Source organism: Bombina bombina, chromosome 11, assembly GCF_027579735.1.
Source record: "Bombina bombina isolate aBomBom1 chromosome 11, aBomBom1.pri, whole genome shotgun sequence".
Lineage (NCBI taxonomy): Eukaryota > Metazoa > Chordata > Amphibia > Anura > Bombinatoridae > Bombina > Bombina bombina.
In genome coordinates, this window is record NC_069509.1 from 25,950,816 (window position 1) to 25,975,606 (window position 24,791).

The following is a 24,791-nucleotide window of genomic DNA, read 5'->3' on the forward strand; positions in this document are numbered from 1 at the left end:
CTTTAGTTAGTTTTATTTAATTGTATTTAATTGTTGGTAATTTATTTAATTAATTTAATGATAGTGTAGTGTTAGGTGTAATTGTAACTTAGGTTAGGATTTATTTTACAGGTAATTTTGTAATTATTTTAACTAGGTAGCTATTAAATAGTTATTAACTATTTAATAGCTATTGTACCTAGTTAAAATAAATACAAAGTTACCTGTAAAATAAAAATAAATCCTAAAATAGCTATAATGTAACTATTAGTTATATTGTAGCTTTCTTAGGGTTTATTTTACAGGTAAGTATTTAGTTTTAAATAGAATTAATTTATTTAATTATAGTAATTTTATTTAGATTTATTTAAATCAGATTTAAGTTAGGGGGGGTTAGGGTTAGACTTAGGTTTAGGGGTTAATACATTTATTATAGTGGTGGCGACGTTGGGGGCGGCATAATAGGGGTTAATAAATGTAGGTAGGTTGCGGCGACATTGGGGATGGCAGATTAGGGGTTAATAAATATTATGTAGGTGGCGGCGATGTTAGGGGCAGAAGATTAGGGGTTCATAGGTACATAGTTAGAATGTAGGTGGCGGCGGTGTCTACAGCGGCAGATTAGGGGTTAATAATTGTAGGTAGGTGGCGGCGACATTTGGAGCGGCAGATTAGGGGTTAATAACTATAATGTAGGTGGCGGCGGTGTTAGGGGCAGCAGATTAGGGGTTCATAAATTTAATGTAGGTGGCGGCGGTGTCCGGAGCGGCAGATTAGGGGTTAATAGTATAATGCAGGTGGCGACGATGTAGGGGGCTGCAGATTAGGGGTTAATAAGTGTAAGGTTAGGGGTGTTTAGACTCGGGGTTCATGTTAGGGTGTTAGGTGTAGACATATTTTTTATTTTCCCATAGGAAACAATGGGGCTGCATTAGGAGCTGGACGCTGCTTTTTTGCAGGTGTTAGTTTTTTTTTCAGCCGGCTCAGCCCCATTGTTTCCTATGGGGAAATCGTGCACAAGCACATTTTAGCCACCGTAAGCAACGCTGGTATTACAGGGAGAAGTGCCGTTAAATTTGCTCAACGCTCACTTTTCTGAGGCTAACGCAGCCATTCAGAAAACTTGTAATACCAGCGTTGTTTAAAGTAGGCGCTGGAAAAAAAAGGCTTGTTAGCAACGCAAGTCTTTACCGACAAAACTCGTATTCTAGCCCTAAGAGAGGGCTGTATCTCGGCTGCCAAATTAATTAAGTATTTTTAAGAAGAGAAGATGGTCAACTGTGGCTAAAGCAGCTGATAGGTCCAGAATTAGTAAGGAGTATTGTTCCTTTGCTTTAGTTGATAACAGGTCATTTGTCATTTATCTATCATCTGTCTATCAATCTATCATCTATCTGCCTGCCTATCTATCTTTCTATTATCTATATATAATCTATCTATCTAGCGATATGTTTTATTAATTAAAGTGTTAACAGTGATTTAAAGGGACAGTCAACACCAGAATTTTTGTTGTTTTAAAAGATAGATAATCCCTTAATTACCAATTCCCCAGTTTTGCATAACCAACACAGTTATAATAATACATATTTTACCTCTGTAATTACCTTGTATCTAAGCCTCAGCAGACTGCCCCCTTATTTCAGTTCTTTTGACAGACTTGCATTTTAGCCAATCAGAGCTGTCTCCGTAGTAAATTCACGTGCATGAGCTCAATGTTATCTATATGAAACATGTGAACTAATGCCTTCTAGTGGTAAAAAACTATCAAAATGCATTTACATTAGAGGCGGCCTTCAAGGTCTAAGAAATTTAGCTTTCAACTAAGAATACCAAGAGAACAAAGCAAAATTGGTGATAAAAGTAAATTGGAAAGTTGTTTAAAATTACATGCCCTGTTTGAAACATGGAAAAAAAAATTTTAACTTGACTGTCCCTTTAAATTAAATTGATATGGTAATGGACTGGGAATGACTCAAAGGTGTATCTATATATGTGTATGTATGTATATGTGTATATACAAATATATCTTCACACATAAAAATACACACACACAAACACCCACACATATATATATATATATATATATATATATATATCTACTGTGTATGTATGTGTGTGTGTATATATATATATATATATGTATATATATATATATATATATATATATATATATATATATATATATATATATATATATATATATATATATATAAAGTTGCAGAAGTGTACGGCACTCACACATAAGTTCAGCTACCTGGTGCTCTCACTAGGGAGAAACAGACAGTAAAACAGCGATGAATCCCACGGACGGGCTCCGTGTTGCAGCCAGGATCCAAATGAAGCAGGCACACAGAATTTTACATAAACACTCCGGTTTATTGGCAGTATTTTAACCAAACGTTTCGGCTCAAACACGAGCCTTTGTCAATGATGTACAAAACCAAAACCATTTGGTTTTGTACACCATTGACAAAGGCTCGTGTTTGAGCCGAAACGTTTGGTTAAAATACTGCCAATAAACCGGAGTGTTTATGTAAAATCCTGTGTGCCTGCTTCATTTGGATCCTGGCTGCAACACGAAGCCCGTCTGTGGGATTCATCGCTGTTTTACTATATATATATATATATATATATATATATATATATATATATATATATTCAATTTAAATAACTGTTAAAAAAATTAATTTTATATATATATATATATATATTATTTTTTAACAACGTATAAATATCAATGAAATACTTTATTTTATTATGTTTTCTGGTTTATTATATGTTTATATTAGCCCTAACACTTTAATTCAGGTCTCTGGTCACACTAACTTTTTCTGTGCTATTATGTGTTGTACTCGAGTTCAACAAACAGCTCCCCGCTTGTAATATGAGGAATTTAGTACGGCCAACACTATCCATCGAAAGTATAAGGCGTGCTAACAAAAAGTCAGCCGCGCTAATTCTCTGGCAAAGCTATTTTACCATTGACTTGTATAAAACTATTCTTAGTGCTGGGTCGTGATTTGGATAGCACACCTTGCTCTATCAGTAGCGCTCCACTTGTAATCCAGCTCATAGTGTTTACAGTGAAGTTACATAACCACCAATCTAGTTTTTTGTAACAGAACTTGTAATCTGTTTTAGTACTTGCAGTGAGGTAAAAGATGCTGCTTTTCCAAAGAGGAACTGAAAATACTGCGCTATGATTTAATTTAAAAAACATCCCTGTAGTTTACTAGTCATGGGGGAAAAAATACTAAAAAGGAAGAATGTACTTGTTTACATAATGTTGTTAAATGTTTTAGAGGGCGTGCCCAAGATATCCTTGGGGGGAAAACAGGTTTTCAGACATGCTTTGGTCAGTCCAGGGGCAAGATTAGGCATTCTTAAACAGGTTATGGATGCTACTGAGTGGGGTTTAAACATTCCTCAGCAGAGCATGGGTGCTAATTGCAAGGATTTAAACTGAGCAAGCAGTGGGTGCTTATAAGTGGAGTTTGGACATTCCTTGGCAGGATGTGGGTGATCCTTAGTGAGGTTAAGGCATTCCTGGTAGGGTATAGATCCACCTACATGTGATTTAGATATTCATGAGTAGGAGTTACATCTGATCCTAGGATTGAACCCAGGGGGTTGGACATTCCTAGAAAGGGCATGGATTATCCTCAGTAAGGTTTGGACATTTCTGAGCAGGATGTGGCTTCTCCTGGGTGGGGTTTGGACATTCCTGAGCAGGGACTGGGTGCTCCTAGTGGGGCTTAGACATTCCTGGGCAGGTAGTAGGTGCTCCTGGGTGGGGTTTGGGAGGTTCTACACATCTCTGAGATAAGCTGTAACACACACATGTAAAAAGAGGAAGGTGGGATGGCAAGACTAAGCTTCCAGTTTAGTACAATTTCACAATTTGCAGGACAATTAGAAGCATTCTCAGAGGCTGAAAACATATAGCCAATGCTCACAAGTCAGTGTAAACAGTTACTAGTCAGGGGAGAAAAGACAGTCAAAAGTCTAATTCCTACTTGTCTGCTGCAATTTTTTGCTTGATAGATTGTGTTAAGTCAAATCTAGCACCTAAATTTTGTTTTAGGCAGAGTTATTTTTTCTTAAATATTACTTCACATTTACCCCTCACTGCTTTAGAGACTATAATTGCTACAATAGCTCTTCATATGAGACTTAATATAATTTATTCTGTTATTTGCAGAAATAAAAAAGAATGTAATTCTTGTGGTCGAGGACAAAGAATCCAAGAAAAGCACCAATGCAACATTAAATGAACACATGAACAATGTGCTTGGCTCAGAGCCGATTTCCTTCACTAATGGAGAAATTCAGCAGTGCAGAATTAATCTCAATTTACCCTTGAAGGGAAAACTGGACCTTATAAAAGACCTAATGAGCAAAGGTAAAATACTAAGTTTTATATAACAAAATATTTGCTGACAGTGCAACAAGTATGTATATTTATTTTACAATATAATATTTAGGTTTATATCATGCCCAGAGAGGCGACAATGTCCATTCAGGAAGGGACCATTAGATTGGGAAGCGTAAGTTAAGCACAGCATCCCAGCACAAAGGATAGTACCCAGAACGTGACCAGTAAGGAATGGCCAAGGCGTAGTCGGGCAGGCAAGTCAGCAACAAACTGGGCAAAGAAGTACCAAAACACAGTCTAGAAGAATCCTCAAAAATCAGGCCAGAGAGTCATAAACCCAGACGGGCAGACAAAAGCAGAATCACTAGATGAAAGCACAGTCAGGAGACAGGCCAAGGTTCAGAGGTTCATGCAGCAAAATCCAGTAGAAGGGTCAAAGTTCAGGCAAAGGTCAGCAACAGGAGAAACCAGTAAGCAGAATGAAGCACACCCAGGAACAGAATCCAATGCACAGGCCCAAATAGGAAGCGGTTTTTATAGGCAGTTGATTAGGAAACTGCCTGCAGCTGGCAGGTAGGGGGAGCTAGAGAGCTGGCAAGAGCAGGCGGAGGATACAACTATCCACACAAAGACCCTGGTGGCTCAAGAGATAAGGCAATCAGCCAGAGACGAGAGGTTCCAGATTTGTTTCTGGGTGTTACGTAACAGTTTATTTACAATATTTAATATTGTTCTGTTTCCATACTGTCAGCTAGATTACGAGTTTGAGTATTCGTCTTTTAATGCTGAAAATATGGTATTTTCAGCGTTAAAACAGCAACGCAGCTATTACGAGTCTTGTCGGTATAGGTGTACCGCAAGCCTTTTAGCCTGTAACGCAACATCAGTACCGCACTCCTAAATATGACTTTTTTCAATGGGACTCCCATAACGCTGGTATTACGAGTTTTCCTGGGAGGCCAAAAAGCGAGCGTTACACCCTATACAACAAGATCTGTAACGCTGTCTAACGTCAGCAGTTATGAGTTTTACGCTACAAGGCTGTAACATAAAACTCATAACTAAAGTTTTAAAAAGTACACTAACACCCAAAAACTACCTATTAACTCTGAAACCGAGGCCCTCCCGCATTGCAAAAACTATAATAAACTCATTAACCCCTAATCTGCCGCTCTGGATGTCGCCGCCACTGATAACATTTATTAACCCCTATTCCGCCACTCCCCGACATCGTCGCCACTATAATAAACCTATTAACCCCTAAACCGCCACCCTCCCGCATCGCAAACACTATTTAAATATAATTAACCCCTAATCTGCCGTCCGCCCGCACCGCCACTATTAATAAACCTATTAACTCCTAAACTGCAAGCCCCCTACAATTTAATATACTAAAATAAACTAACCCCTAAACTGAAAGCCCCCCACAATGAAATATACTAAAATAAACTATTAAACCTTAAACTGAAAGCCCACCACAAGAAATATACTAAAATAAACTATAACACATCCCTAACTTTATATTGAAATTACAATTTCCCTATTTTAAATTGAACAATTAAACTTATAATTATTAAACTAAAATTAAACTACCAATTAAATAGAAATAAACTACACATTAAAAAAATCCGAACACTACACTAAAAATTACAAAAAGTATCTAATTACAAAAAATAACTAATTTACAAAAAATAACAAACAAATGATCAAAAATAAAAAAGAATTACACCTAATCTAATAGCCCTATCAAAATAAAAAACCCCACCCAAAATAAAAATAAAAACCTAGCCTACAATAAGCTACCAATAGCCCTTAAAAGGGCCCTTTGTGGTTCATTGACCCATAGATATCAGCTATTTTACCTGTAAAAAAAAATACAACCCCCCAACAGTTAAACCCACCACCCAACCAACCCCCCCAAATAAAAAAAACTATCTAAAATAACCTAAGCTAACCATTGCCCTGAAAAGGGAATTTGTATGGGCATTGCCCTTATAAGGGCATTTAGCTCTTTTGCCTTGCCCTTAAAAGGGCATTCAGCTTTTTTATGAATAGCCCAAACCCTAAGCTAAAATAAAAACCCACCCAAAAAACCCTTAAAGAACCTAACACTAACCCCCGACGATCCACTTACAGTTGTTGACGTCCCGCTTGAAGGATCTTCATCCAGCCGGCAAAGTCCTCATCCAGGCGGCAAGAAGTCTTCATCCAGACGGCCTCTTCTATTTTCATCCAGCCGGCGCGGAGTGGGTCCATCCTGAAGACATCCGGCGTGGAGCGTCCTCTTCATACAGTCGCCGCCATATACTGAATCTTCAATGCAAGTGCCCAATCCAAGATGGCGTCCCTTGCATTCCTATTGGCTGAAAGATTTCAATCAGCTAATAGGAATTAGAGCTGCTAAAATCTTATTGGCTGTTCGAATCAGCCAATAGGATTTGAGCTCTCATTCTATTGGCTGTTCCAATCAGCCAATAGGATTAAAGCTCTCATTCTATTGGCTGATTCGAACAGCCAATAGAATGAGAGCTCAATCCTATTGGCTGATTGGAACAGCCAACAGAATGAGAGCTTGAATCCTATTGGCTGATTGGAACAGTCAATAGGATTTTAGCAGCTCTAATTCCTATTGACTGATTGAAATCTTTCAGCCAATAGGAATGCAAGGGACGCCATCTTGGATTGGGCACTTGCATTGAAGATTCAGTATATGGCGGCGACTGTATGAAGAGGACGCTCCACGCCGGATGTCTTCAGGATGGACCCACTCCGCGCCGGCTGGATGAAAATAGAAGAGGCCGTCTGGATGAAGACTTCTTGCCACCTGGATGAGGACTTTGCCGGCTGGATGAATATCCTTCAAGCGGGACGTCAACAACTGTAAGTGGATCGTCGGGGGTTAGTGTTAGGTTCTTTAAGGGTTTTTTGGGTGGGTTTTTATTTTAGCTTAGGGTTTGGGCTATTCATAAAAAAGCTGAATGCCCTTTTAAGGGCAAGGCAAAAGAGCTAAATGCCCTTATAAGGGCAATGCCCATACAAATGCCCTTTTCAGATTGCGTCACTTGCATTAAAGATTCAGTATACGGCGGCAACCGTATGAAGAGGATGCTCCTCACCAGATGTCTTCAGGATGGACCCGCTCCATGCCGGCTGGATGAAGATAGAAGAGGCCGTCTGAATGAAGACTTCTTGCCACCTGGATGAGGACTTCGCCGGCTGGATGAAGATAGAAGATGCCATCTGGATGAAGACTTATTGCCACCTGGATGAGGACTTCTCCGGCTGGATGAAGATAGAAGAGGCTTCCTGGATGAAGACTTCTTGCCGTCTGGATGAGGACTTCGCCATCTGGATGAAGATCCTTCAAGCTGGACTTCAACAACTGTAAGTGTATCGTCGGCGGTTAGTGCTTTTTTAAGGGTATTTTGGGTGGGTTTTTATTTTAGCTTAGGGTTTGGGTTATTCATAAAAGAACTAAATGCCCTTTAAAGGGCAAGGCAATAACGCTTAATGTCCTTTTAAGGGCAATGCCCATACAAATGCCATTTTCAGGTCAATGGTTAGCTTAGGTTATTTTAGATAGTTTTTTTATATGGGGGGGGTTGGTTGGGTGGTGGGTTTTATTGTTGGGGGGTGTTTGTATTTTTTTTACAGGTAAAAGAGCTGCTATCTTTGGGGCAATGTCCCACAAAAGGCCCTTTTTTAAGGGCTATTGGTAGTTTTTTTTAGGCTATGTTTTTTTTTATTTTGGGTGTTTTTTTTATTTTGATAGGGCTATTAGATTAGGTGTAATTCTTTTTTATTTTTGATAAATAAATTTTATTTTAGTGTTTGAGATGCGGGAGGGCCTCGGTTTAGTGGTTAATAGGTAGCTTGAGGGTGTTAGTGTACTTTTTAGCACTTTAGTTATGAGTTTTATGTTACGGCTTTGTAACATAAAAGCCATAACTACTGACTTTCAGTTTACGGTACGGATCTTGACGGTATAGGCTGTACCGCTCACTTTTTGGCCGGACAGGCAAACTCATAATACCAACGCTATGGAAGTCCCATTGAAAAAGGACTTTTTGAAAGCTGCGGTAGTTACGTTGCGTTACGGCAAAAAAAGTTTGTGGTACAGATATACCTGCAAAACTCGTAATACCAGCGTTAGTGAAAAAGCATCGTTATGAAGCTTTTTAACTCATAACGCAAAACTCGTAATCTAGCCGTTAGTCTCTGGTGTCACCAAATGGTTTGTTATTTTATAGACAGATGAGTGAACTTTAGTAGAGCAGCCGCATAAAATTACACAAGAGCCGGTGAAAATGAAGAGGTTTTCAAATCTATGAGCGCAATTACAAAAAACTGGAAAGAAATCAAGCAAAACATTTTTTGAGATTTATTTTGTGATGTAGGCGTCTCCCTTTCACATTCAGAACCTGCATATCAAAACAAATAATTTAACATTTTCCTTTAAACTAAAGAACCGTTGCATGAGATTAAAAAGATACAGCCCTCCCCATATAATACAGCTGGTATATAGTCAATAGTCATACACTATTTATTTGTATATAAATCTTTCTTGACATTTAACATTCTGTGTTCTCTAATGTATTCTACAGACGTTAATAGTCACTATTTGTATCTCTTTTAGGATCCTCGGAATCGGTAAGAATTTACAAAAGTATGTATTTATATTATCTTCTTCATTGATGTTTGAAAGTTTGTAATATTTTTTGCAGATTATTTTTTTTATAGTTCTTTATGTTCTACATGATCATACGTCTTCACCAATCATAGCAAGCTTTCACATCACATGCTTCCCTAGCAACAGAATATAATTATTTATATCTTCCACTCCTAAAAGCCACTAAATATTAAGGGATTGAATTCCCTATTGTCTCTGAGTTTAACTAAACTTAACTGAAAACAATAACAATAACATTTAACCTAAAGTTAACACACTGACACAAAGATTGGAGGTTTAAACACCCATAGATCATTATTTATTAAACAGCACAGAGCATATGACATAAACTTTTTAATTAAAAGATAAAGCCAGGTGGCAGAAATCGGGTCCTAAGTATCTAACCAATGCTAAGAGGGTCAGGGCCCAGGCCACCTGCATTCAGCTCCTGGCTTCCATGCTCTCTGACAGAACACACAAAGATTAGCTCTTTGGCCCACCGCGTACTAAGGAAAAGCAGCTGCAGTCCCACACCTGGGGATGTCGCCCATCCTACAATGATTGTCACTCAAATCTCTCTGTCCATGGCCTGACCGCAGACAACAGCCCAGCTAGGGTGCAATGTCAACCAAATACCTCCAAACTAGTAAGTCCCAGGGCAGCTAGTCATAGAACTCACAGGAGAGAAAAAATACTGTCCAATGACTTACAGAACCCTCAGACCCCAGACACACTAAAGAGTCCCTCGGGAAGTCTTAGCCGAATGCCACCCCTTTATCAACAACAAAAACTAGGAGGGAGGATGGGAAGTTTGTTGAATCCAGAAGAACAGAGGTGGCTTCTTCCTATAAAGTAAAAGAAACTCCACCTCTCCACTTAGCAACAAAGTTGCAACACACACACGTTCAGATCCTAAGGACATTAACCCATAGGTGCATTCCAGGCTAGGAGGCCCTACACTTTCTGTCACTGTGTGTTTACTTATACAAACCAAAAGAAAAAGTGCCACCCTTTAAAAAAGGCAAATAAAAAAATAAATAAAAACAAACAGAACAGGCAGCTATCATAAAAAATAATCAAAAAGTATAAAATAAGCAACAGAAGTATATTATATATTATGTATTATAAAGATGATTCTTTGCACACACCATACACAATGATGTAAAAAAAACTACATTAAAAAATCATATTCAAATTATCCACAGAGAACAAAGAAATATACAAGGAAAATACAAAAAAGAATTCTCAAGAGTAAAAAAACAAAGAAACGGATACTTGACCTTCAAACCAAGAAAGTAATAACCCAATCTGTGTTAAATCTGACCAGACTTTGTCCTTCTAAAGTGTCTCTCTGAGATGCCCCTTCCTCAGATATTCTGTATTGTATTAACTGTGCCCCCCTTTAATAGTGATGTGCAATTTACCGGCCCTCTAACAATAAAGCATAGTAATAGTCATTTTGAATCTATCTAAATTACAATCTATTAAAGATAGTGTTGCTAATACATCTGATCTCTCCCCATAGACATGCCGCAAGGTTGTTGTTGGGATCTTTTCAAGGTCGTCAGGAACTGATTACAATTGGTTGACAACACACCTGAAATCTGAGGCTTTTCAGAATCTAGTGGAGGATGTCAAACCCTTTTTTATCTCTAACAGCAATGGCAAGGAGTTCCGAAATACAGTTGCTGAGTGTAACTTCGGTATTTTGTATCACACCAAGAAACGCGGCAGAGTCAATGTGACTGATGTTACAGACTCATTGTATGATTATGAGTTGAACTATATGTCTGATATTCTGGGTAAGTGACATATATATGTATAGAATTAATTTATAGAGAAATTGAACACATTTTCTAAGCATAGTATTGAAGTAATTCCCCGTCTCCCTATAGTCATCTGTGCCACCATGTTGAAATCTGTCTTTCACAACATTCCAGCGCTGAGGTGTTTGCACATGAGCAGTAACTCTCCTTTAGATACCTGCAGTGTAACCTAAGTTCCAGAATAGCAGCACCTATGATTAGAAGAAGGTGCATGACAAGTATTTAGTGTTTAAAGTCCCTTTAAAAAAAGATATTGATTAATTTTGGGTTAATGGGACAATCCTTAAAAGATTTTCTCTGTTCTCTAAAAGAGAATGTCTCAAACGGCATTACAGTCAGTTGAACAAATCACACGCTCTCTGTTAGTTTCACCTTAAAGTGAATGTAAACTTGAGCTCATTAGCTCTAGTAAGTCATACGATAGAAGTTAAAAAATGAATGAGACTTTCATCCATGAAATGTTTAGTATATATTTATCTTCAGAGATATTTAACATGAAACGCTATACGGATAAGCACTGTTCCACCGGTCGCCATATTCAGCAATTGATTGACAGATTACTCATCTGCAATCAACTAATCGCTTCCCCCTGAGCCTTGACGTTTGTGCAAAGGGGCTGGGAAACAACGATTAGTATTGTATAGCGTTTCACTTTAAATTTAAACAGCTTTTACATTTTTGTAACATATATTTAACGTGTTTAAATGCTCTTCTTTCATATACAGAATTGAAAATAAAATGAATATTTTTAGTATATTTTATAGGTGACAGACCAATCTACTCTCTAATAGATGTCTATGAAATGGCCTCCCAAATCATAAATGAAAACAAAACTTTTAGTGCGCATGAAGCATAAGTACGTATGCGTCATGCACTTTCTATTAAAACATTGCACCTGCTCCGAGATCAGGCACTGTTTGAATGTAGGTTGCACAAGGAATATCTGCATATGCTCCATGCATAGTAACGCTGCCACTGAAATAGTCATAGCATTTACTAGAAGCATTTTGCTCATGTATATGGGGGAAAAAGGTTTTTTTCACAATACATCCAGGTTTGATTTAATTTTGAGTTTTAAGGGACACTAAACCCAATTTTTTTCTTTCGTTATTCAGATAGAGCAGCAATTTTAAGTAACTTCCTAATTTACTCCTATTATCAATTTTTCTTTGTTCTCTTGCTATCTTTATTTAAAAAGCAGGAATGTAAAGCTTAAGAGCCGGCCCATTTTTGGTTGAGAACCTGGGTTATGCTTGCTTATTTGTTAGCTGAACGTAGTCACCAATAAGCAAGCGCTATCCAGGGTGCTGAACCTAAAATGGGCTGAATCATTAAAGATAACATTTTGGGTTTAGTACCCCTTTAATTCACAAATTTTACGATGTTTACAAACAAAACATTTTTAATAATTTATACAGCGGCAATCACATAATAATGTATTTTTATTGTCAACAGGAAAAAGAAACGTTATTGTGGTTGTAGATGATCTGCAGGAGAGTAGCACCGCAGAGAAAAACAGGATCCTGAAGAGTCAGACCAGCATCGGGGAACTGGCTGCAGATATCATCCTGTTCACGGATAAGGAGAGGGACCCTAATTACAGGGAACCATTACCAACCCCAGAAGATAAAGAGGGTTTGCAAAAAAAGTTGCTGATACTTAAAGAGTTGTTAGAAAAGGGTAAATATACAGAATCCTAATGATGTGCTCTCACTGGAATCAAAGTAAATACAGTACCTAGGTGCCAAGCAAAATCATTATTAACAACAAAAAAGTAAATACAGTACCTAGGTGCCAAGCAAAATCATTATTAACAACAAAAAAGTAAATACAGTACCTATGTGCCAAGCAAAATCATTATTAACAACAAAAAAGTAAATACAGTACCTAGGTGCAAAGCAAAATCATTATTAACAACAAAAAAGTAAATACAGTACCTATGTGCCAAGCAAAATCATTATTAACAACAAAAAAGTAAATACAGTACCTAGGTGCCAAGCAAAATCATTATTAACAACAAAAAAAGTAAATACAGTACCTAGGTGCCAAGCAAAATCATCATTAACAACAAAAAAGTAAATACAGTACCTAGGTGCCAAGCAAAATCATTATTAACAACAAAAAAGTAAATACAGTACCTAGGTGCCAAGCAAAATCATCATTAACAACAAAAAAGTAAATACAGTACCTAGGTGCCAAGCAAAATCATCATTAACAACAAAAAAGTAAATACAGTACCTAGGTGCCAAGCAAAATCATTATTAACAACAAAAAAGTAAATACAGTACCTAGGTGCCAAGCAAAATCATCATTAACAACAAAAAAGTAAATACAGTACCTAGGTGCCAAGCAAAATCATCATTACGAACAAAAAAGTAAATACAGTACCTAGGTGCCAAGCAATATCATCATTAACAACAAAAAAGTAAATACAGTACCTAGGTGCCAAGCAATATCATCATTAACAACAAAAAAGTAAATACAGTACCTAGGTGCCAAGCAAAATCATTATTAACAACAAAAAAGTAAATACAGTACCTAGGTGCCAAGCAAAATCATTATTAACAACAAAAAAGTAAATACAGTACCTAGGTGCAAAGCAAAATCATTATTAACAACAAAAAAAGTAAAGAAAATGTCAATCAAAAGACGTTTAACAACATTTTCTATAAAAAATAAATATATTAATAACTGTAACCTTTAAACACTGCATAACATTTTGGTACCTAATTCCTTTATCCCTTATTTATGTATTTATTTATTTAAAGTGACATTTAAAAGCTGATGTTAAAATTATATACAATTATATACAACATTACATACAACATTTCTTTAAATTCATCAGAAAAAAATAAATCTACTTTTTATTTTTACCATTTGTGTGTTAATGATGAAGTTTTACTTCATTTGATGTCCCTTTAACTAAAATAGTAAGCTTTATTGCTGTAATGTTTTGAGGATCAAACTCCACTTTCTCAAACAAGAGAAGAAGAGGCCAATTTATCAAATGTCTGTCGGACCTGATCCGAGAGTGCTGATCAGGTCCGACAGACATCGCTGAATGCGGAGAGCAATACGCTCTCCGTATTTAGCATTGCACCAGCAGCTCTTGTGAGCTGCTAGTGCAACACCGCCCCCTGCAGACTTGCGGCCAATCAGCCGCCAGCAGAGGGTGTCAATCAACCCGATCGTACTCGATCGGGTTGAATTCCGGCGATTCCTGTCCGCCTCATCATAGCAGACGGACAGGGTTATGGAGCAGTGGTTTTTAGACCGCTGCGACATAACTGCTGTTTATGGCGAGCCTGACACGGGGCGTCAAGCTCCATTTGGAGCTTGATAGATAGGCCCCGAAGTTTCACCCTGAAATGTGACATAACTAAAATGTATAGCTATGATATAAATATATACACATACATCTATTCCGTATTTATTTATTATCTGTTATTTGTAGGGCGCCAACTGTACTCTATTATTATGAATCTAGGAGAATAGCGCTAATGGGATTATATGCAATATTTGTTAAAAACAATTCTGAATAAGGTCATCAAAATAAAGGTTTATTTGCAGCAAAGGATGATAAAGATGTGGTGGAAAATGAAAGAATCAGAACAGACAGTACTGACCAGCAGAAAAGAACAGAACAAAGTGATCAAGGTCTGAAATCAATAAATGTCAAGTCAGATATATTGATAAGTATATAAATAATGATTCAATGAAACTGACCTGCATGCAGTGTACACTGTATATATAAGGGGGGAGGGGGGTTGATAGATGCCTGTTATGGCGATTACTACACAAAATGATCAAAATAACTATCAGGAGACACTGTACTCTAAACTTTTCTCCACACTATAGAGCGGTAGCCCTATTAAAAGCCAAAGTAATGTAAACATTACAGGGACATTAAACACTAAATAAATCATTGCTTGAATGATGTATTCAGAGTAAAGATTAGCCTGAGAATAATTTGTATGTGTTTTAAAAAATTATCGGCCAGATTACGAGTTTTGCGTTATGAGTGGTGCAGTACTAACTTGCACATTTTTGTCACCGCTCATTTACCTACAGCGCTGGTATTACAGGTTTTCATAAACTCGGCGTTAAAAGGCAAGAATTGAGCATAGAGCAAAATTGAGCTCCATACCGCACTCCAATACCAGTGCTGCTTAAGTCAGTGGTGAGCTGGTTGTACGTGCTCCTGCACGATTTCCCCATAGACATCAATGGGGAGAGCCAGCTTAAAAAAAGTCTAACACCTGCAATAAAGCAGCGTAAAGCTCAGTAACGCAGACCCATTGATTCCTAGGGAAAAACTAAATTTATGTTTACACCTAACATGGACCCTGAGTCTAAACACCCCTAACCTTACACTTATTAACCCCTAATCTGCTGCCCCCAATATCACTGACACCTACATTATACTTATTAACCCCTAATCTGCCACTCCAGACATCACCGACATCTACATTATACTTATTAACCCCTAATCTGCTGCCCCCAACATCACTGACACCTACATTATACTTATTAACCCCTAATCTGCCGCTCCAGACATCACCGACACCTACATTATACTTATTAACCCCTAATCTGCTGCTCCGGACATTGCCGACACCTACATTATACTTATTAACCCCTAATCTGCCGCCCCCAATGTTGCCGGCCACTATAATAAACATATTAACCCCTAAACCGCCGCACTCCTGTCTCGCAAACACTAGTTAAATATTATTAACCCCTAATCTGCCATCCCCAACGTCGCCGCCACTATATTAAATGTATTAACCCCTAAACCTAAGTCTAACCCTAACACCCCCTAACTTAAATATAATTAAAATAAATCTAAATAAAACCTACAATTAATAACTAAATAATTCCTATTTAAAATGAAATACTTACATGTAAAATAAACCCTAAACTAGCTACAATATAACTAATAGTTACATTGTATCTAGCTTAGGGTTTATTTTTATTTTACAGGCAAGTTTGTATTTATTTTAACTAGGTAGAATAGTTATTAAATAGTTAACTATTTAATAGCTACCTAGCTAAAATAAATACAAATGTATCTATAAAATAAAATCTAACCTACAATTAAATAAATTACCTAAATTAAATACAATTATTTATTTTAGCTAGGTAGTTATTAAATAGTTAATAACTATTTAGTAACTATTCTACCTAGTTAAAATAAATACAAACTTGCCTGTAAAATAAAAATAAACCCTAAGCTAGATACAATGTAACTATTAGTTATATTGTAGATAGTTTAGGGTTTATTTTACAGGTAAGTATTTAGTTTTAAATAGGAATTATTTAGTTATTAATAGTAGGTTTTCTTTAGATTTATTTTAATTATATTTAAGTTAGTGGGTGTTAGGGTTAGACTTAGGTTTAGGGGTTAATAACTTTAGTATGGGGGTGGCAGATTAGGGGTTAATAACCCAGGTGCCTGACCAAACGGAGGTAAAGGTAATATCAACGAGGAAAGAAATAAAATATAGTGTAGAAAGTTTTTAACAATCAAAATACTGGAACAAGGCTTACCAGTGCTGTGTGTACGCGTTTTGGCCCTTACTATGCCAAGGGCCGAAACGCGTAGACACAGCACTGGTAAGCCTTGTTCCATTATTTTGATTGTTAAAAACTTTCTACACTATATTTTATTTCTTTCCTCAGGAGGATATTGTCATTTATTTGCTATACCCTTTCAGAGTCACAGTGGTATATCTGATTTTCACCTACTCTTATCTTTAGACATTCACGGATACTTTGTTTTCTATACCCACATTTCACGGATTAACATCAGAAGAAATTCAGCCTATTTTTTTGGACACTGTTTTTCAGTTTTTCTCAGTTATTTTTCACTTTTTTCACGCACTTTCCTCCATAGACTTATTGCCATTTTTAATTTTTGATGGATTGTTTTCATTGCCTATTAATTTCGATTTTTATTTTTTAAGCATTTGCTGTATTTTTACAATATTTTTATATTGACTTTTTTCACATTTTTTTGGACACACTGAATAGTTGGATTTATTTGGATTCACCACCTACACTTCAACATCATCACTGTTTTTTCACTAACTTACGGATTATATTGGACAGAGAGGATACCACCAATTGGAGTACACACACTTGAACTTTCCCAAACTAGGACACTTATTTAAAGGTTCACACTGCATATTCATTTACAAGACTATTTTCTATTTTTATTCATTTATTTATTATTTATTGATTATTTATTGATTATTGCATTATTCATTGCTGTGTTTTTAACTTTTTTTTTTAAATATTTGCTATTTAGCATGGATCCATGAGGTTGTTAAGTAGTATTTGTATTGAATAAATTACTCTGATTTTATTGATTATCGATTTTATTATCCTCGTTGATATTAGCTTTGCCTCCGTTTGGTCAGGCGCCTGGGTTCATATATTTTATTCTCTTACCATTTGGTGATTGCTAGGTATTACCAACCCTAGGCTATAGGTATCACAAGTAGGCGCTTAGTCCATTTCCCCCTTAATAATATTTAACTAGTGTTTGCGATGCGGGAGTGCGGTGGTTTAGGGGTTAATATGTTTATTCTAGTGGCGCCGATGTCCGGAGCGGCAGATTAGGAGTTAATAATTGTATTTTATTGTTTGCGATGTGGGAGGGCCTCGGTTTAGGGGTTAATAGGTAGTTTATGGGTGTTAGTGTTCTTTTTAGTAGTTTAGTTATGAGTTTTATGCTACAGCTTTGTAGTGTAAAACTCTTAACTACTGACTTTAGAATGCGTTACGAATCTTGCGGGATAGGCTGTATCGCTCACTTTTTGGCCTAAAAAAAAAAGCTTGTAATATTGGCGCTATGGAAGTCCCATTGAAAATAGACTTTACACAAATTGCGTAAGTTAATTTGCGTTACGGCCAAAAAAGTGTGCGGGACAGTGGTACCTACAAGACTCGTAATAGCAGCGGTAGTAAAAAAGCAGCCTTTTGAGGCTTAACGCTGCTTTTTTACTCATAACGCAAAACTCGTAATCTAGCCGTATGTAAATAGTTAACATATAACCTTTCTTCAGATGTAAAAATGTAATGCATTTTAAATATATGCTTAAGAGAAAAAAAAATACTTTAAATCTATGCAATATTTGATTTTAAATACAATTCTGAAAAACATCATTAAAGTCAATACAAATAAATATAAACTTGTTTATTTGCAGCAAAGAGTGAACAAGAAAAAAACGTAACTGACAGTACTGATGAGCAGAAAGGAGCAGGAGAATGTGACAACGATCTGAAAACAACAAATGTCTAATCTGAGACACGGGCACAATGATAAAAGACTCGCCGGCTTTTTTTGAGCATTATTTTGCAATGTAGGTGTTTCTCCATCACATCCATCATTCTACAGAGAGAGATAAAGAACTCTTGAGAAAAACAAATGTCTTTTTAAAAGGCTTTGAGGGACTTTGCAGTACTAACGAGATGTATAATATCCCCTCGTCAAAGCAGAGAGGTAACGATCATCAGACCCACAGCGAGACCATGGATACTCTACATATATATATTATTTAGTACTTGTGTGATTATCTTTAAAAATATAAAGGCTTATGACTGGCTTTTTACAGATTTGATTTTTAATAAATGAAAATCAAGATGGTAAAATAAATATACCTAAAAGGTGGTTACAATGTTTCTATATTATAATTTGTCATTTTGATCTGCTGAGGGTTAATGAGGTCCATAGGCCCCCTATTGAGTACTGTATCAGATTCATGTAACCTAAGTATTTGTGTCTGTATTCTTTATTATCTGCAGTACATTGTGTAATTTTTATTAAAATGTGTGTGTGTCAAGGGTTAGAAAGGTGTTGGCATCTGGCACCAATATGGTGCAAGTATTATGTTTTTCCATTTGAATGGGACGTACATAGTTAGTTTAGGCCAAAACATATTTGTCTTATCCAGGTCTTTCAATCCATAATGTTTGGATCATTTTGTTAATGTTGGCAAAATAAAATATGTTTTCTTATGATCTATCAGAATCACAGAAGAAAGCATTTGGGTTGCATGTCCCTTTTAAGGAACATTACAGTTACTTTATTTATGCATTAGAAATGATTCACTGCATTACGGAAGATAAGCATACAAAACAAACGTTGTAGAATAATTTAAAACTGTTATTATGTTACAAAAAAAACCCTAATCTTCCGCTTGTTGTAGTTTTTCCAGTGATCCCAATCTTGAGCTTGTTTTCAGCAGATAACTTCTGAACATCAGACAGTATTGTAGTTTTTCCAGTGATCACAATCTTGTGCTTGTTTTTAGCAGATAACTTCTGAACATCACCCAGTATTGTAGTTTTTCCAGGGATCGCAATCTTGCCCTTGTTTTCAGCAGATAACAAATTCTGAGCATTAACCAGTACTGTAGTTTTTTCCAGTGATCACAATCTTGCACTTGTTTTTAGCAGATAACTTCTAAACATCAGCCAGTATTGTAATTTTTCTAGTGATCACAATCTTGCCCTTGTTTTCAGTAGATAACTTCTGAGCATCAACCAGTACTGTAGTTTTTTTCCCAGTGATCACAATCTTGCACTTGTTTTCAGCAAAAAAAAACTTTTGAGCATCAACCAGTACTGTAGTTTTTTTTCCATTGATCACAACTTGTTTTTGTTTTCAGCAGATAACTTCTGAACGTCAGTCAGGGATTTTTTCCCCCAGTTATCATAATCTAAAAATATATTGCTGTTAGCACCCTTGAAGCTCATTATTGTTACCGCTTAAAAAGCAAAAAAATTTAATATCTATATGATTAATTTTCCAATTTTGTAATCCAAAAGTCAAATAAATGTTCACGTTAAATGATGAATAAAATGGGGATTTGTGAGTTTAGCAACTTCATCACAGGTGCCTGCATATTGACTGATCGTTTTTTCTTTAGTAGTGTATAGTGATACCAGTACTACTACTGTCTATTTGTGTATGTGCAAAATCAATGTTACATTAAAACACTTTTTGGGCTACTTGGCAATAAGTAAAAATGTGTTGTCCACTTATTTAATCCCTTTAGCTGAGGAATAAACAATGAAATGGCTGACTGTGATATTGTACATATGTAGAAAATTAATTTATGATCCCTTTAAAGGGACATGAAGCCCCACATTTTTCTTTCATTATTCAGATAGAGAATACAGTTTTAAACAACTTTCTAATTGACTTCAATTATCTTATTTGCTTCATTCTTTAGGTATTCTTTGTTGAAGAAGCAGCAATGTACTACTGAGAGCTATCTGAATGCATTGGTTGTGCCAATAACATGAGGCATATATGTGCAGCCACCAATCGGCAACTCCTGTGCCTACCTAGGCATGCTTTTCAACAAAGGATATCAAGAAAACAAAGAAAATTAGATAATAGAAGTAAATTGGAAAAAGTGTTTAAAATCACATGCTCTGTTTAAAGCATGAAAGAAAAAATGGGGTTCATGTCCCTTTAAAGGCACAGCAAATCTCAAAATGGTCTTGTATGAGTACTGAATAATACCATAGAGCAATAGTTACTACTACTTATCTCACAGTGCCCTCCACTAATATTAGCACCCTTGGTAAATATGAGCAAAGAAGGCTGTGAAAAATTATCTTTATTGTCTAACCTTTTGTTCAAAAAATACACAAAAATACTCTGTTTTCATGGATGTCAAACAATTGCAAACACAACACAGGTGTATCCAAAAACAAGAATCTTTGTTAAATATATGTGTGGCACAATTACTGGCACCCCTATGAATTAATATGAGAAAAATATATTTGAAATATATTCCCATTTATTTTAAAAATTGTTAGTACACCTGGTTGACTTGGAACAGGAAATCATTCAACCATTACTTCCTGTTTCATAAGGGTATAAATATGAGGTTACTCATAGGCCAAATTCACTTTCATCACAAAGGGGGATATATATCAAAGCATCAATCTCGGTGCATTTGCCGGCGTCAATATGCTCGTCAGACATTGCTGCCGCGGATCCACATACGATGCCCTTATTTATAAAATAAGCTTCAAAAACACGAGCGTCAAGTCTAACCCTAACACCCACTAACTTTAATATAATTAAAATAAATCTAAATAAAAATTACTATCATTAACTAAATAATTCCTATTTAAAACTAAATACTTACCTATAAAATAAACCCTAAGCTAGCTACAATATAACTAAAAGTTATATTGTATGTAGCTTAGGGTTTATTTTTATTTTACAGGCAAGTTTGTATTTATTTTAACTAGGTAGAATAGTTACTAAATAGTTATTAACTATTTACTAACTACCTAGCTAAAATAAATACAAATTTACCTGTCCTCCAGACAGGCAGAAGTCTTCATCCAGACGGCATATTCTATCTTCATCCTTCCGACACGGAGCGGCTCCATCTTCAAGACATCCGGCGTGGAGCATCCTCTTCTGTCGACGGCTCTTCAAGAATGAATTTAAATGACATCAAGATGGTGTCCCTTGAATTCCGATTGGCTTATAGAATTCTATCAGCCAATCGGAATTAAAGGTGAAAAAATCCTATTGGCTGATGCAATCAGCCAATAGGATTGATTTTGCATTCTATTGGCTGTTCCAATCAGTCAATAGAATGCGAGCTCAATCCTATTGGCTGATTGGATCAGCCAATAGGATTGAAGCTCAATCTTATTGGCTGATTGCATCAGCCAATAGGATTTTTTTACCTTTAATTCTGATTGGCTGATAGAATTCTATCAGCCAATCGGAATTCAAGGGTTGCCATCTTGGATGATGTAATTAAAAGGAGAATTCATTCTTGAAGAGCCGTCTACAGAAGAGGATGCTCCGCGCCAGATGTCTTGAAGATGGAGCCGCTCCACGTCGGAAGGATGAAGATAGAAGATACCGTCTGGATGAAGACTTCTGCCCGTCTGGAGGACCACTTCTTGCCGCTTGGATGAAGACTTCTCCCGGCCTCGTTGAGGACTTCTTGCCGCTTGGATGAAGACTTCTCCTGGCTTTGTTGAGGATGGATGTCCGGTCTTCAAAAACTGTAAGTGGATAAGACCTCAGATTCATGCTCATCGACCATGTACCCCCGCTTAGGAGGGGTGGTGACAGGCACAAACTCCTACTACAGAAGTAAGCAGAATGGATCTACAAACTGGATACCATCCATCCTAAAGGACTGAATATGGGTAACGATTGGCACTGCTTTCTATAAGTATGTTTGACCCTTTCATTTTATTTTATTGTATTTTATGTTATTCTATTTTACATATATCTGTTGGGTACATACTCCCTTACCTGGGATGTTTGAACACCATTCGGACTTTGGTTACTGTAAGCCTGTTTTTTGCTGTTTATCATTAGCTGTTGTCCAGGCTGGGTAACTTTATCGTAGTGGCTAGCTCATAGCAGTGCTCTTACTATGTACTTATAAGTATACATTTATTATGACATTAGGCCAAATTGGAGCTTAGTTGGACATAGCGTCCCATACCCCTATGACTGAGTCCACTAGCCTTATTCTGGGCCCCGCTCATTGTAGCCTTTGACTTGTTGTATATACTTATACGTGCAGATTTATAGGTATTTAGTACAGCATGCACACTACAGCTTTTATAATACATCCTATATTTTTTGCCCCTGTCGCCTTTTGCAATGTGCTTCTCTTGCATGCTGGCTCTCACATACTCCTTACTGTAAATGGCTCCGCTGTACGTTGTGTGTGCAGCTTATTCATTGTGTTCATTATGTGCATACATTACAGCCTGACTGTCTACTCATTATTCACATATATCTGCTGGCTACACCTTATATGGTGGTTCTTACATTGACACTTTGTACAGACGGACTTGTCCCTTCCCTGACTACGTATTACATTTTCCCAATGACTATACACTGCAACTGTATATCTTTCCCATTGATTGCAGCCTGTTGTACTGACACTGTTCCACTAGGGAGTTTAATGGTTAAACAGTATATATCTTTTCTCCTATTACAAACCACATAGAGGCATGCCCCCCCTGACATATCAGATACCTCTGGCTCGTTGACTGACAGCAGCTGGCGTGACAGGACTACTTACAGTCCTCCAACACTGTTGCTCTGGTTAGTGCATTGTAGCCACCCCTCTAGACACACGGTGCTGCTGTTTTGGACTGTTACCATACACGGTACGTTCTTGGGAATAGCGCTCTGCTGTGTGATCAGGGTCAGGGCCGGTGCTAGGATTTTTGGCCACATAGGCGAGGATACATTTTGCCGCCCCCCTCCCCTAATTACATACCATTCTAGTTAAAGGGATATGAACCCCAATTTTTTTAGAGCATGACATTTTAAGCAACTTTCTAATTTTCAAACAATGGTTGTGCTGCATAACAAATTAGATAGTGGTTGTGCTGCATAGCAAATCAGACAATGGGTGTGCTGCATAACAATTATATATATATATATATATATATATATATATATATATATATATATTTATATACATATATACACACACATATAGAGAAATTTTACATTGAGAAAGTTAATGTCCCAACAAAAGAAGGAAAGTTATGGATTACTGTTGTGGGTGAACATTCACACACACACACACATTTACACACACACACACACATACATTTACACACACACACACACACATTTACACACACACACACACATACATTTACACACACACACACAGACATACACACACATTTACACACCTTTATACACACAAATGCACATATTCATAAACACATTTAGAGAAGGGGACTAGGACCATGTTGCAACGATGGGGTTAAATCCAATCACAACCAGTCACCTATTGCTGTATAGAGATACTAAGAGCTCAGCAGTTATAATAATACAACATAATACACAGGTAAAGGCATTAAGTTCTGAACACCAGCTCCATTTCATCATAGATTATTTTGTTAGATTCTCTCTCATCAATTTGTTTAATTTTACAAATAAGTAAATGATAACATGTTATTAAATTTGATCATCCTTTTCCTAGTTTCTACTGTCCCTGTCCCGACTGATGGCAGAGGGAATGTCACACTAGTAATTTGCAAGTTCCTGAAAAGGCATCATTGTCCAGTTCAGGCTGTGTTAGTACTTCTTGGCCTGAATGGAATGCACTATTTCAAGTGTGCAATATTATGCTGCACTTGGGAAAGATTTAAAAAAAGGCTGACCGTCTCCTCCAAGCACTTTGCTGCCAGCCAGTAACAATGCCTTACAGTCGGTTATTTAAGCTTTAAGAATTTAAGCAGACTGATTCCCCATATTTCTGAAAAACAGTAAGAGATCCATAATACAATACAAAAAGTTGGCTTCTCCACCTGTTGGCTATTAACTGCAAAATACTGTAAAGCATGTAGCAAAGTGCTCAGAAACATGAGCTTAGAGAAACCATACACCTCCTATAGCAACAGTGTGGGAGATGTCACAGTAAAATTACACTGCAGCATAATATAATCACAATAAAAATGAAACCCAGACTCTCAGTAGCAGCCAGTGACCTTAGCAGCAGAGGAGTCTGTGCACAACAATTCTGTCTCTATGAAATTCAGGAAAGTCACTGTATGCCCTCTCTGGCCCCCTCACCACAGAGACCCGTCCCCGTCCGGGCTGTCCCCCACCATTCCTACCTCACTCAGTCGGTTGGTCTCTCTCTGACTTCACTCATCTCATCTGTAGGCTGGCTGGCCAGCATCAGTCACACTCACCCGTGGCTCAGCTAGATGGTACAGTGTGTACTTCTGTGTGTGAGTGAGCCATGTCACGTGGAGTCAGGCGCACAATTTTCTCCCTCGCTCTCAGAGTGACCTAGGTAGTAGACAGCTGCTGCGCAAATTGAGCTCCGCCTCCTCCATGCTCTGGCTGACGCGGATAGTGACACCACACGCACGCGTGGCACGCCCACATCCACATTCCCAT

At 37.1% G+C, this 24,791-nt stretch overlaps 1 protein-coding gene across 3 annotated transcripts in view; it reads left to right on the forward strand.

The window, feature by feature from the left end:
• The window catches only part of LOC128642428 (uncharacterized), a 146,306-nt gene extending 126,421 nt beyond the window's left edge, over positions 1-19,885 (forward strand). For 2 of the 3 annotated variants that reach the window (XM_053695192.1, XM_053695191.1), the window contains 6 exons: positions 4,181-4,381; positions 8,991-9,004; positions 10,549-10,825; positions 12,305-12,529; positions 14,420-14,506; positions 18,061-19,885. In XM_053695192.1, the coding sequence (XP_053551167.1) occupies positions 4,181-4,381; positions 8,991-9,004; positions 10,549-10,825; positions 12,305-12,529; positions 14,420-14,506; positions 18,061-18,155 (899 nt within the window). In that variant the 3' untranslated portion in view covers positions 18,156-19,885. The remainder of the gene's footprint in view (positions 1-4,180; positions 4,382-8,990; positions 9,005-10,548; positions 10,826-12,304; positions 12,530-14,419; positions 14,507-18,060) is intronic. The other variant, XM_053695193.1, reaches the window with a different exon arrangement.
• The last annotated feature ends 4,906 nt before the right edge of the window (positions 19,886-24,791 follow it).